Below are 15,573 nucleotides of genomic sequence, written 5' to 3'. Positions count from 1 at the left end.
CCACATGTGCATTTACCCTTTTGTCTGGGTGTGGTAATTCACTGAACAAAGCAGCTCTGTGGCAAATCACTATTGAAGTTATTTTGTATGTCGTGGAACTGGATAAGTGGCTATCACGTTGTGTGATTGGGGTAACCTTGTGGAATCTACCAGTGTGTCGACCCTTGCCTGGGTGGTGGTTCCCTTGAAGATGGTCCCCTTTTTGTGATAAGCTACTGTTGGTGATAATCCAACTCCAATTAAGCGTTTCCCTAACTTGTCTGTTCCTATCCCTCTCCAACGCTATGGTAAAGGAGATAGAATTATGATCACTAGCTCCAAAATGCTCTCCCATTGAGAGACCTGACACCTGACCAGGTTCATTTCCCAATACCAGATCAAGTACAGCCTCTCCTCTTGTAGGCCTATTTAGATATTGTGTCAAGAAACCTTCCTGAACACACCTAACAAATCTACCCCATCTAAACCCCCCACTCTAGGGAGATGCCAATCAATACTTGGGTAATTAAAATCTCTCACCGCAACATCCCCGTTATTATTACTCCTTTCCAGAATCTGTCTCCCTATCTGCTCCTTGATGTCCCTGTTACTATTGAGTGGTTTATAAAAAACTATCACTGATTATCAATGGACTCCTCCACCTGTCTTTTGAAATGGGTGAAGCCCATTCAGCTCAGCGGTAATTCTTGCTCCTGAGATACCTGAGTCTGTGTAATAGTCACAACATCATAAGTTCTAAGTTCATCCGCCTTGTTTCTGATACTCTTTGCATTGAAATAAACACATCTCAAACCATCTGGTTGAGTGCGTCTTTGCTCCAGGATCAGCTTATCCTTCCTCAAAAGCTCCCCACAAACTGTCTCTACTTGTGTGCCAACTGCCCCATCCTCTGCCTCTTCGCTTCGGTTCCCACCCCCCTGCAAATCCAGTTCAAACCCTCCACAAATGCATTTGCAAACCTCCCTCCCAGAACAAGGAGGACATGTCTGTCGTTCTGGAATGAAAAGCCTCAGCTTGAGAGCAGATCAGTCGGAGTCAGAGGAAGTAAAAGAAGGGGATTGCATTTTTACGAGTAATAGGGTGGGGAGAGGTACAATTGAGAGTCATTTAGAGGCACCAGAGATAGAGATAGACACAGAGAGATTGAGAAAGGGGAGGGAAGTGTCAGAAATGGACTAGGCGAATTTGAGGGCAGGGTTTAAGTTGGAGGCATAGTTGATGGTGTTGACGTGCTCGGCATGGGTGCACGAAGCAGCACCAACGCAGTCGTCGATGTAGTGCAGGAAAAGTCAGCGAGCGACACCAGTGTAGGCTGATAACATGGACTGTTCCACATTGCTGAGAGAAAAGCAGGCATAGCTGGGACCCATGCGAGTATCCGTGGCTACACATTTTGTTTGAAGAAAGTGGGAGGAGCCAAAGGAGAAATTATTAAGAGTGAGAACAAGTTCCACCAGATGGAGGAGAGTGGTGTTGGAGGTGAACTGGTTGGGCCTGGGGTCCGGAAAGAAACAAGGAGCTTTGAGGCCTTCCTGGTGGGGTTGGAGGTGTGTAGGGGCTGGAGATGCATGGTGAAAATAAAATAGTCAGAGAATCCAATGGCAGTGATTAGACCTCGGTTCATGGTTCAACACCATGGTGAAGCTACTTGATCTGGTAGAAGCAGCAGGGGTGACAACCCTGAGAGAAGCTTTGGTGGCAAGAGAACTGGAGAGGTACAAAATGAACATCGCAGCTTTCTCAGAGACTCACCTGGCCGACGAAGGCCAACTGACAGAAGCAGGTGGTGGCTACATATTCTTTTTTTAAAAAAAAATTTTTTAATTAGTTTTTCAAAACATTTTACAAAATTAAAAACCCCAACTCCCAGTGGGGAGCATTAATACAGTGCAAGATTACGCATACAATAACAATATGCTACAAACGAAGAGAATTTAACAAAAAAGCACCTAAATTAACGACAAGTGAGCTTAGTGTCCTCCCCAATCCCCACAACACAAGAAAAAAACAACAACTCCAGACCAACCACCACACAATATAGAGAGTATAAGTCAGGACAGTCAAACTCCCAGACTGTGAATACACTTAGTAACAGAGGATAATAATGCCTACTACCAGAAAAAAAAAGGGAGCTGAAAGCAAGGGCTGAAAAGAAGAAAAAAAAAGAAAAAAAAACCCTAGTCAAGAGGAAGGTTATGAAAGTACTTGATAAAAGGTCCCCAGACCTTATGGAACTTTAGATCCGAATTAAGAACTGAATAATGAATTTTTTCGAGGTCCAAGCAGGCCATAATGTCGTTAAGCCATTGCGCATGAGTGGGCAGGGCAACATCTCTCCATCTGAGGAGGATCAAGCGTCTCGCCAGGAGAGAGGCAAAGGATAGTATTCGGCATTTGGTCGGACCCAGACATAAATCTGTCTCGCCCCAAAAACCGAACAGAGCAATTAAGGGGTTTGGTTCTAGGCGCTGATTCAGAATACACGATAACGTAGTGAAGACATCTTTCCAGAATTTCTCCAAACTAGGACAGAACCAGTACATTTGGATGAGAGAGGCCACGCCCCTCTTGCATTTATCACAGAGCGGACTAATGCTAGGGTAGAATCGAGATAGTTTAGATTTAGACATATGGGCTCTATGAACAATCTTGAACTGTAAAAGGCAATGGTGAGCACAAAGAGAGGTTGAGTTAACCGATTTGAGAACTGAGTCCCAGCTCTCCTCGGATAAGGAGATATTTAAATCCTGCTCCCAGGCCATTTTAATTTTATCCACAGGGGCCCGTCGTAAGGCTGCTAGTTTATCTCGGATAATTGATATTAAACCTTTACCTAGTGGATTGATGGAAAGAAATAGGTTCATAGCATTTTTCGCAGGCATTTCAGAAAAGTTAGGAATTAAAGGAGCAATAAAGTGCCGGATTTGGAGATATCTGAAAAAATGAGCGTTAGGCAGATTGAACTTAACAGAGAGCTGCTGAAAAGAGGCGAAGTGATTATCAATGAAAAGATCTTCAAAATGTCTAATGCCCTTCCTATACCAAACATGGAATGCTGAATTGTACATAGTAGGTAAAAAAAGGTGATTATTTGCAACAGGGCTGGAAACAGAGAACCCCTGGAAGCCATAGCATTTCCTGAACTGAGCCCATATACGCAAAGTGTGTCTAACGAGAGGATTAGCTATTGATCTGGGCAGACTACTAGGGAGTGCAGAGCCAAGAAGTGCAGAGATAGATAATTCTTTAGTGGAGCTCAACTCCATTGCCACCCAGTTAGGGCACTCAGGTTGGCCGTGGAAGAAAGACCAAAAGGTAACACAACGTATGTTAGCTGCCCAATAATATAAGCGAAAGTTAGGTAAAGCCATGCCACCCTCTTTTTTAGATTTTTGGAGATGTATTTTATTAATTCTAGAACGCTTATTCTGCCACAAATATGACAAAATAATAGAGTCTAAGGAATCAAAAAAAGATTTAGGAATAAAAATTGGGATAGATTGAAATAAGTATAAAAATTTGGGGAGAACATACATTTTAACAACATTAATACGACCTACCAAAGACATAGATAGAGGTGACCATTGTACCAGATTCTGTTTTATAGCATATGAAAGATTGGCAAAGTTTTCACGAAAGAGATCTTTAAACTTCCTTGTGACTGTAATTCCAAGATAAGTAAATTGATTATGGACTACTTTAAAAGGGAGATCACGAAATGTTAGTTCTTGTGCTTCTTTATTAATTGGGAAAAGTTCACTCTTATGTAAATTAAGTTTATAGCCAGAGATCTGGCTAAACTGGTCAAGAAGTGAAAACATTAGAGGCAAGGACGTAGACGGATTTGAGAGAAAGAGTAATAAGTCATCAGCATAGAGAGAAACTTTATGCTCAACACCCCCTCTCCAAATCCCGGTCAATTCAGGACAGTTTCGAAATGCTATCGCCAGAGGTTCTATAGCCAAATCAAAGAGAAAGGGACTTAAGGGGCATCTCTGACGGGTGCCACGTTTGAGATTAAATACTTGGGATTTCTGAAAATTAGTTAAAACAGAAGCAGTAGGACACAGGTAGAGCAATTGGATCCAGGAGATGAAACTTTGGCCGACGTCAAATTTTTCTAAGACTGCAAAAAGGTAGTTCCACTCTATACGGTCAAATACTTTCTCCGCATTGAGGGAAATAACACATCCAGGAATCCCAGTTGGAGGTGAGTATAAGATACTGAATAAATGCCGGATGTTAAAAAAAGGGAGACGGTTTTTAATAAAGCCTGTTTGGTCATCAGAGATAATGGAGGGAATAACGGTTTCTAGTCTATGAGACAAAATTTTAGCTAAGATCTTTACATCAACATTGAGCAGAGAGATCGGCCTATATGAGGAACACTCTGTTGGGTCTTTGCCCTTTTTTAAAAGAAGAATAATAGATGCCTCATTGAAAGAGGGTGGCAATTTGCCGTAATTAAACGAGTCAGATAATACTGAAAGTAACTGAGGAGAAAGAAGTGAAGAGAATGATTTTTAAAATTCTACAGGGAACCCATCAGGTCCAGGAGATTTCCCTGAGGACAGTGCAGAAATTGCAAAATATATTTCTTCTGATGATATAGGCGCATTGAGTTTGGCTTTGAAATCAGATGAAAGTGAGGGGATATTCAGATTCTGTAAAAATTGATCAACAGAGATATTGTCATTCAGAGATTCAGAGGGATAAAGCCGAGAATATAAATTTTTAAATGCGTCATTAATTTCTAAATGATCCGATGTAAAGTCTCCGTTCTCCTTCCGGATCTTTGTAATATGTTGTTTGGCTTTGGAACGCCTCAGCTGATTGGCTAGGAGTTTACCAGACTTATCCCCATGAATGTAAAAGCGACTCTTGCTTTCGAGAAGTTGGCGTTCGATAGGTTGAGTGGACAGAAGGTTAAATTTAGTTTGGAGTTCAACGCGCTTGTATAATTCAGGGTTCTTAGTTTGGGCATATATTTGATCCAATTCTTTAATCTGGTTAATGAGGTCTAGTCGATCTGCACGGGATCTTCTGTTGAGATTTGCTGTGTAAGAGATTATTTGACCCCTCAGATATGCTTTCATGGCATCCCAGACAATCTGGGATGGCACTTCAGGTGATGTATTAGTGTTAAAATAAAAGGTTATCTGATCCTTAATGAATTTTTAAAAATCATCATCCGATAATAAAGTTGAATCAAACCGCCAGTGTTTATTCCTCTGAGGGAGACCAGGAAAGTTCAGAGAGAGAGTAATTGGAGCATGGTCAGAAATCAGTATACTCTGATAGTCACAAGAGTGGGCAAATGGAATAAGTTGGTTATCGAGTAAGAAATAGTCAATTCTAGTGAAGGTATGGTGAACATGTGAGAAAAAAGAATAATCTCTCTCAGTAGGATGAAGGAAACGCCATATATCAGAGATGCCAAAATTAGAGAGAAATGATTGGATAGCTAAGGCAGATTTAGTAGGTGATCTAGTAACAGAGGACGATCGATCCAGATTAGGATCCAACCAACAGTTGAAGTCACCACCCAGTATAAGAGAGTATGAGTTTTAGTCTGGTAGTGAGGAAAAAAACCGTTCAAAAAAGTTAACATCATCAAAGTTGGAGGCATACAGGTTTGCTAGTGCAACTTTAGTGTTATATAGTTTACCAGAAACAATAATAAAACGGCCATTTGTATCAGAAGTTTTATTATGGAGTTCAAAAGGAATATTTGAGTTAATAAGAATGGAGACTCCCCTAGCTTTAGCGGCAAAGGATGAATGAAAATGCTGGCCCGCCCACTTTGACAGAAGCCGAGAGTTATCAACACACCGAATATGAGTTTCTTGAAGGAAAGCAATGTCAGCTTTGAGTTGTTTGATATGTGAGAATACCTTCCTCCTTTTAACAGGGTGATTCAATCCCTTTACATTCCAGCTCACGAATTTAAGTGCACTAGCCATTATCAATTACTAATGCATAAAAGGCAGCAGGCATATAAAAAGTCAAGCAGTACAGTAGCAATCTGGGAGCAGAGATGTAAACATAGATTTGTAAAATCAAAACATATACGTGTCCTGAGCAATAAAGAGAAACAATAAATACAGTGAGTGATGTTGGAACTGGAAAATCCACCCCACCACACAACCCAAAACTAGACGGCTACCAAAACAAGTAGCTAGCTCTACCAAAAAAATTAACCCAAATACAACTTCCAGATCTGTGTCATTAACAGCAGTTCCGTATAAATACTATAGCAAATAGTAACTAGTTTACGCACTAGAAAACATAACTACAGATTAGAACACCTTCTGCAGAAATATAAAACTTAATACAGAGAAAATCGGGAGAAAACCAAAACTAACCTACCCGCGAAAAATTATAGAAGAATAAAGTAAGAGAAAGGGGAAAAAAAAGGTAAAAAAAAAGAAGAAAGGGAAAATTATAAATTCAAGACGAGTATTTATCAACCATTTACAGAGAGGAGAGAAAAAAAATTCAGAGATTAGAAAAAGGGTGAAGAAAAGAAAGAAAAGAAAAAATAAATAAATATAAAAAAAGGAAAAATAAATCAGCAATTAAACTGTGAACCAGGGAGGCCTTCACTAAAGACTTCAAACATCCAAAACAAGTTAAAATCAGTTGTAGAACTCTGTAGATAAAGTTATACAAGAATAGATTACACACACACCAAATCCAGGGAGAGATTGTCGACAGCCCTTAGAGTTTCAATGAATAATGTCTGAATGATTCACGTAAAGTCTGAGTCCAGAAAAAGTAATTTTACTACGAGAAGTACTTATCCACCGTTTTAGGAGGTCTGATTGGGTTCTGAAGATGACTGGATAGCCGGAAGACTTGCCACAAATGCTTCAGCTTCCATCACTGATCTAAACCACTTGTATTTTCCAGTATTAAGCTTGATTCGTAGATCAGCAGGAGTACGAAGAGAGGGTTTAAAACCACGATCAAAAAGCACTTTCATTGCGCCTTTAAACTCAACGCGCATCTTTAAGGTCTGGGGTGCAAAATCTTCCACAAAGCGAATGGTTGTATCCTGGAAAGAAAAAGAACCTCTGCGACGTGCCTCCACAATCAGACTGTGTTTTACCTGGTACTGATGGAAGCACAAAATTACTGGTCGCGGGCGGGAGCCCAGAATTCCGGGGGGAACGTAAACTCTGTGTGCCCGTTTGAGCTAGGGCGGGTTCGGAAGCAAATCTTTCCCGAATATCTCACAGAGAAACTTGGCGAAAAACTTCACTGTTGATCCCTGTTCAGTGGTCTCTGGTAATCCAAGAATTCTAAGATTGCAGCGTCTGCTGCGATTTTCGAGATCCACCATTTTGAAAAGGAGTTTGTTACATTTTCCCTCTAAGCTGGAACAGAGAGTCTCCAAGTATCGAACACGGCTTTCTAAATCTTCAGAAGTCGAATCGATACGAGATAAGTGTTCAGCATGTTTGTCCACTTTATTGTTGATCCGATCCAGTTTGTCTTCCAATTGTTTGAAAACGGTTTTGAATTCCTTTAAAATTTCATCTCGGAGCTGACCGAGCACAGCCCGGGTCTCGTCTGAGGGAGCCATAGCTTCCTTTCTCCCGGATTTAGAACTCTTGCTAGACATTGTAAGTTAGATGTGTTCACAGGCAAGTAAGAGATACCGAAAAAGTTCCTAATTAAGGTTTAAAAAATGGAGACATTTAGTGCAAAGATAGCGACCGTAACGGAACAAAAGTTCAGAGCAGCTAAGCAATCGCCATCTTACCGGAAGCCGTTGTGGTCACTTCTGCTGCTAATAAAAGCCTATCGTTTGCCTCCCGTCTCCGAGAGTTATTGATTGTGCATCAGGCAGAGAGAGAGAGAGAAAAAAACAAACAATGTGTCAGGGATGGGGTAAGAAGGGGAGGAGGGGCATTAACGGAAGTTAGAGAAGTCAATGTTCATGCCATCAGGTTGGAGGCTACCCAGCCGGTATATAAGGTGTTGTTCCTCCAACCTGAGTGTGGCTTCATCTTGACAGTAGAGGAGGCCATGGATAGACATATCAGAATGGGAATGGGACATGGAATTAAAATGTGTGGCCAATGTGTGATCCTGCTTTCTCTGGCGGACTGAGCGTAAGTTTTCAGCGAAACGGTCTCACAGTCTGTGGCAGGTCTCACCGATATACAAAAGGCCACACTGGGAGCACCGGACGCAGTATACCACACCAGCCAACTCACAGGTGAAGTGTTGCCTCACCTGGAAAGACTGTCTGGGGCCCTGAATGGTGGTGAGGGAGGAAGTGTAAGGGCAGGTGTAGTACTTGTTCCGCTTACAAGGATAAGTGCCAGGAGGGAGAGCGGTAGGAAGGGATGAATGGACAAAGGAGTCGCGTAGGGAGCAATCCCTGCGGAAAGCAGTAAGAGGGGGGAGGGAAAAATATGCTTGGTAGTGGGATCCCATTGGAGGTGGCGGAAGTTACAGAGAATTATACTTTGGACCTGGAGGCTGGTGGGGTGGTAGGTGAGAAGAAGGGGAACCCTATCCTGAGTGGGGTGGCGGGCGGATGGGGTGAGGGCAGATGTGCGGGAAATGGGAGAGATGTGTTTGAGAGAAGAGTTGATGGTGGAAGAAGGGAAGCCCCTTTGTTTAAAAAAGGAAGACATCTCCTTCATCCTGGAATGAAAAGCCTCATCCTGAGAGTAGATAGATAGATAGATAGATAGATAGATAGATAGATAGATAGATAGATAGATAGATAGATAGATAGATAGATAGATACTTTATTCATCCCCATGGGGAAATTCCAACTTTTTTCCAATGTCCCATACACTTGTTGTAGCAAAACTAATTACATACAATACTTAACTCAGATGCGGCGGAGACAGAGGAATTGTGAGAAGGGGATTGCATTTTTGCAAGAGACAGGGTGGGAAGAGGAATAGTCCAGGTAGCTGTGAGAGTCTGTAGGCTTATAGTAGATATCAGTAGATAAGCCATCTCCAGAGATGGAGACAGAAAGATCAAGAAAGGGGAGGGAGGTGTCAGAAATGGACCAGGTAAATTTGAAGGCAGGGTGAAAGTTGGAGGCAAAGTTAATGAAGTCAACGTGCTCAGCATGTGTGCAGGAGGCAGCGCCAATGCAGTTGTCAATGTAGTGAAGGAAAAGAGGGGGATGGATACCCGTATAGACTTGGAACATGGACTGTTCCACAAAGCCAACAAAAAGGCAGGCATAACTGGGACCCATGCGGGTGCCCATGGCTACACCCTTGGTTTGGAGGAAGTGGGAGGAGCCAAAGGAGATATTATTGAGAGTTATAACTAATTCCGCTAGACGGAGGAGAGTGGCGGTAGAGGGGAATTGGTTAGGTCTGGAATCCAAAAAGAAGCGAAGAGCTTTGAGACCGTCCTGGTGGGGGATTGAGGTATATAGGTATATAATTTTATGTGTGTTGTTTATAGCAAAACCAGACTCCAGGTGTATTCCATTTCTGCTGGTTCTTTTAACTCGTTACGGGGTACGTAACAGTGGGCCCAACCACGAGCTGCTTTAAAAAATAATCTTGTAGGCATTTTAGAAATTCCCCCTCTTGGGATCCAGCACCAACCTGAATTCCCCATCTGTAGATGTGAACATCCCACTATTCAGGACATTTACAAAGGCAGTTGTGTAAAAAGGGCCCAAAGGATCATTGGAGACCTGAGTCACCCCAAGTACAAACTGTTCCAGCTGCTGCCATCTGGGAAACGGTACTGCAGCATAAAAGCCAGGACCAACAGGCTCTGGGACAGCTTCTTCCACCAGGCCATCAGACTGCTTAACTCATGCTGGCACAACTGTATTTCTATGTTATATTGACAATCCTATTGTACATACTATTTATTATAAATTACTATAAATTGCACATTGCACATTTAGATGCAATCATAACATAAAGATTTTTACTCCTTATGTATATGAAGGATGTAAGTAATAAAGTCAATTCAATTCAGCCTACCTACATATTAGAATTCCCCCATGACTATTGGTATGCATTTTCTATTTCCGGTTGTAATTTGTAGGCCACATCCTTATTACTGTTTTGGGACCTATACTTAACTCCCATCAAGGTATTTTTACCCTTGTAGTTCCTCAGCCTCTACCCAGCATGATTCATCACCTTCTGATCCTATGTCACCTCTTTCTAATGATTTGATTTCGCTTTTTAACCAACAGAGCCACACCACCCCTTCTGTCCTTTCAATACAATGTTAATCCTTGGATGTCAAACTCTTAACTATAATCTTCTTTTAGCCATGATTCAGAGATGCCCACAACATCGTACATGCCCGTCTTTAACCGTGGTACAAGTTCATCTATCTTATTCCGTATATTGTGAGCATTCAAATATAACACCTTCAGTCCTGTATTCACCCTTTTCAATTTTGTTCGCCTTTACATTGCAACTCATCTTGTTGACTGCAATTTTGCCCTATTATCAGCCTCTCCTTACTATGAGTCTCACAACAGACTACCGCTGTTTGTAAACCAGCTACCTCATCCTCAGTATGATCACTCCAGTTCCCATCCCTCTGCCAAATTAGTTTAAATATTCCCAAACAACTCTAGCAAACCTGCCTACAGGGATATTGATTCCCCTCAGGTTCAGATGTAACCCATCCCTTTAGAGTATGAATCGACACATGAAATTTCGATATTGTAGGCATTAGTAAGACTTGGTTACGGGATGTACATGAAGGGAGCAGTTACTCAATTGGGAGTATTCTATAGGCCCCCTGGTAGCAGAAGAGACTCTGAGGAACAGATTGGGAGGCAGATTTTGGAAAGGTGCAAAAAATAACAGGGTTGTTATCATGGGTGACTTTAATTTTCCTAATATTGATTGGCACCTGATTACTTCCAATGGTTTAGATGGGGCAGAGTTTGTAAAGTCTGTCCAGGAATGATTCCTGTCACAGTATGTTGACAGGCCGACTAAGGGAAATGCCATACTAGATCTAGTGTTAGGTAACGAACCGGGTCAGGTCACAGATCTGTCAGTGGGTGAGCATCTGTGACTACCGCTCCCTGGACTTGAGTATTATCATACAAAAAGATAGAATCAGAGAGGACAGGAAAATTTTTAATTGGGGAAGGGCAAATTATTAGGCTATAAGGCTAGAACTTGCAGGTGTGAATTGGGATGATGTTTTTGCAGGGAAATATACTATGGACATGTGGTCAATATTTAGGGATCTCTTGCAGGATGTTAGAGATAAATTTGTCCCGGTGAGGATGATAAAGAATGGTAGGGTGAAGGAACCATGTGTGACAAGTGAGGTGGAAAATCTAGTCAGGTGGAAGAAGGCAGCATACATGAGGTTTAGAAAGCAAGGATCAGATGGGTCTATTGAGGAATATAGAGTAGCAAGAAAGGAGCTTAAGAAGGGGCTCAGGAGGGCAAGAAGGCCTTGGCGAGTAGGGTAAAGGAAAACCCCAAGGCATTTTTCAATTATGTGAAGAACAAAAGGATGACAGGAGTGAAGGTAAGACTGATTAGAGATAAAAGTGGGAAGATGTGGCTGGTGGCTGTGGAAGTGAGTGAGGCCCTCAATGAATACTTCTCTTTGGTATTTTCACCAATGAGAGGGAACTTGATGACAGTGAGGTCAATATGAGTGAGGTTGATGTTCTGGAGCAGGTTGGTATTAATAGAGAGGAGGTGTTGGAGTTGTTAAAATACATTAGGACGTGTAAGTTCCCGGGGCCTGATGGAATATTCCCCAGGCTGCTCCACGAGGCAAGGGCAGAAATTGCTGAGCCTCTGGCTAAGATCTTTATGTCCTCGTTGTCCATGGGAATGGTACTGGAGGATTGGAGGAAGGCGAATATTGTCCCCTTGTTCAAAAAAGGTAGTAGGGATAGCCCAGGTAATTATAGATCATTGAGCCTTACGTCTGTAGTGGGAAAGCTGTTGGAAAAGATTCTTAGAGATAGGATCTATGGGCATTTAGAGACTCATGGTCTGATCAGGGACTGTCAGCATGGCTTTGTGAAGGGCAGATTGTGTCTAACAACCCTGATAGAGTTTTTGAGGAGGTGACCAGGCATATAGATGAGGGTAGTGCAGTGGATGTATAGATGAGGGTAGTGCAGTGGATGTGATCTACATGGAGCTTAGTAAGGCATTTGACAAGATTCCACATGGTAGGCTTATTCAGAAAGTCAGAAGGCATGGGATCCAAGGAAGTTTGACCAGGTGGATTCAGAATTGGCTTGCCTGTAGAAAGCAGAGTGTCATGGTGGAGGGAATACATTTAGATTGGAGGGTTGTGACTAGTCATGTCTCACAAGGATTGGTTCTGGGACCTCTACTTTTTGTGATTTTTATTAATGATCTGAACGTGGGGGTAGAAAGGTGGGTTGGCAAGTTTGCAGATGTCACAGAGGCTGGTGGTGTTGTGGATAGTGTAGAGGATTGTCGAAGATTGCAGACAGACATTGATAGGATGCAGAAGTGAGCTGAGAAGTGGCAGATGGAATTCAACCCGGTGAAGTGTAAGGTGGTACACTTTGAAAGGACAAACTCCAAGGCAGAGTACAAAGTTTATGGAAGGATATTTGGTAGTATGGAGGAGCAGAGGGATCTGGGGGTCCATGTCCACAGATCCCTGAAAGTTGCTTCACAGGTAGATAGGGTAGTTAAGAAAGGTTATGGGGTGTTAGCTTTCATAAGTCGAGGGACTGAGTTTAAGTCGCGAGGTAATGATGCAGCTCTATAAAACTCTGGTTAGGCCACACTTGGAGTACTGTGTCTAGCTCTGGTCACCTCACTATAGGAAGGATGTGGAAGCATTGAAAAGGGTACAGAGGAAATTTACCAGGATGCTGCCTGGTTTATAGAGTATGCATTATTATCAGAGATTAAGGGAGCTATTGCTTTACTGTCTGGAGAGAAGGAGGATGAGAGGAGACATGCTAGAAGTATACAAGATATTAAGAGGAATAGAGTGGGCAGCCAGTGCCTCTTTCCCAGGGCACCACTGCTCAATACAAGAGGACATGGCTTTAAGGTAAGGGGTGGGAAGTTCAAGGGGGATATTAGAGGAAGGTTTTTTACTCAGAGAGTGCTTGGTGCATGGAATGCACTGCCTGAGTCAGTGGTGGAGGCAGATACACGTGAAATTTAAGAGACTACTATAAAGGTATACGGAGGAATTTAAGGTGGGGGGTTATATGAGAGTTGGCACAACATTGTGGGCCGAAGGGCCTGAACTGTTCTATGTTCTATAGGTTTAATCCATTGAATCGGTTCTTCACCTCCACGGCATATTCTTGAGAGATGTTATCAACATCAAACTTTGCTGGTACATTGGTTTTTCCTGATGCTTTTCAGTTTCCTTCTGAATATTACAACAAGCTGCTCATCGTCTGAGCCACAATCTGCTCCAGGTCATGTTTTAGCTGACAGCATAGAGCTCTTCCATCTCTGATCGCAAAGTATAGAGTCAATCTTTGGTGTTCACCATCTGGTGAAGTCCATATACAGAGCTGCCCCTTAGGCTGTTGGAAGAGGGTATTTGCTATAACCAGAGAGTTAATTTGGCAAAATTCTACCAGTTGATGTCCTGCTTCATTCCATACCCCAAGGCCAATGTTGCCTGTTACTCCAAGTCTTCTGTGATGTCTAACTTTGGCATTCTAGTCTCCAATGATAAATGTAACATCCATTTTTGGTGTCATAACCAGGAGGTGCAGCTGTTCATACAACTGGATAATTTCATCTTTTGGCATCAGAGGTTGGAGCATAAACTTGGATCACTGTGATGTTGAAAGGTTGCCTTGAAGTCGTATTGCAATCATTTTGTCATTTTTGGGGTTGTATCCAATCACTGATTTTGATAAGCAAACACGAGGAAATCTGCAGATGCTGGAAATTCAAGCAACACACACAAAATGCTGGTGGAACACAGCAGGCCAGGCAGCATCTATAGGAAGAAGCACTATTGACGTTTCAGGCCGAGACCCTTCGTCAGGACTAACTGAAATAAAACATAGTAAGAGATTTGAAAGTAGGAGGGGGAGGGGGAAATCCAAAATGATAGGAGAAGATTGGAGGGGGTGGGGTGAAGCCAAGAGCTGGAAAGGTGATTGTCAAAAGGGATGCAGAGCTGGAGTAGGGAAAGGATCATGGGACGGGAGGCCTAGGGAGAAAGAAAGAGGAAGGGGAGCACCAGAGGGAGATGGAAAACAGGCAAAGAGTGATGGGCAGAGAGGGACAAAAAGGGGGGGAATAAATAAATCAGGGATGGGGTAAGAAGGGGAGGAGGGGCATTAACGGAAGTTAGAGAAGTCAATATTCATGCCATCGGGTTGGAGGCTACCCAAACAGGTGTTGTTCCTCCAACCTGAGTGTGGCTTCATCTTGACAGTAGAGGAGGCCATGGATAGACAAAATCAGAAGGGGAATGAGATGTGGAATTAAAATGTGTGGCCACTGGGAGGTCCTGCTTTCTCTGGCAGACAGACCTTAGGTGTTCAGCGAAATGGTCTCCTAGTCTGCGGCGGGTCTCACCAATATATAAAAGGCCGCAACAAGAGCACCGGATGCAGTATACCATACCAGCCAACTCACAGGTGAAGTGTCGCCTCACCTGGAAGGACTGTCTGGGGCCCTGAATGGTGGTGAGGGAGGAAGTGTAAGGGCAGGTGTAGCACTTGTTCTGCTTACAAGGATAAGTGCCAGGAGGGAGATCGGTGGGAAGGGATGGGGGGGATGAATGGACAAGGGAGTCGCATAGGGAGCAATCCCTGTGGAAAGCAGAAAGAGAGGGGAGGGAAAGATGTGCTTGGTAGTGGGAACCCACTGGAGGTGGCGGAAGTTATGGAGAATTATACGTTGGACCTGGAGGCTGGTGGGGTGATAGGTGAGGAGAAGGGGAACCCTATCCCGAGTGGGGTGGTGGGCGGATGGGGTGAGGGCAGATGTGCAGGAAATGGGAGAGATGCATTTGAGAGCAGAGTTGATAGTGGAGGAAGGGAAGCCCCTTAATTTAAAAAAGAAAGATATCTCCTTCGTCCTGGAATGAAAAGCCTCATCCTGAGAGCAGATGTGGCAGAGACAAAGGAATTGTGAGAAGGGGATGGCATTTTTGCAAGAGACAGGGTGGGAAGAGGAATAGTCCAGGTAACTGTGAGAGTCAGTAGGCTTATAGTAGATATCAGTAGATAAGCCCTCTCCAGAGATGGAGACAGAAAGATCAAGAAAGGGGAGGGAGGTGTCAGAAATGGACCAGGTAAATTTGAGGGCAAAATAAAGGGTGAAAGTTGGAGGCAAAGTTAATGAAGTCAACGAGCTCAGCATGCGTGCAGGAGGCAGCACCATTGCAGTCGTCGATGTAGCGAAGGAAAAGAGGGGGATGGATACCCGTATAGGCTTGGAACATGGACTGTTCCACAAAGCCAACAAAAAGGCAGGCGTAACTGGGACCCATGCGGGTGCCCATGGCTACACCTTTGGTTTGCAGGAAGTGGGAGGAGCCAAAGGAGAAATTATTGAGAGTAAGAACTAATTCCGCTAGACAGAGGAGATTGGTGGTAGAGGG

General features: G+C 43.1%; 1 protein-coding gene across 1 annotated transcript in view; it reads left to right on the top strand.

Annotated features, from left to right (window-relative positions):
• Positions 1-1,635: 1,635 nt before the first annotated feature.
• kif25 (kinesin family member 25) overlaps positions 1,636-15,573 on the top strand; it is a 171,603-nt gene continuing 157,665 nt past the window's right edge. Inside the window, exon 1 of the mRNA XM_073050272.1 lies at positions 1,636-1,783. Coding sequence (XP_072906373.1) covers positions 1,636-1,783 — 148 coding nt within the window. The remainder of the gene's footprint in view (positions 1,784-15,573) is intronic.

The sequence above is a fragment of the Hemitrygon akajei genome, chromosome 7 (genome assembly GCF_048418815.1).
Source record: "Hemitrygon akajei chromosome 7, sHemAka1.3, whole genome shotgun sequence".
Taxonomy (NCBI): Eukaryota; Metazoa; Chordata; class Chondrichthyes; order Myliobatiformes; family Dasyatidae; genus Hemitrygon; species Hemitrygon akajei.
Note: the sequence above shows the minus strand (reverse complement) of the source record. Positions and strands in the feature narration are given on the sequence as shown.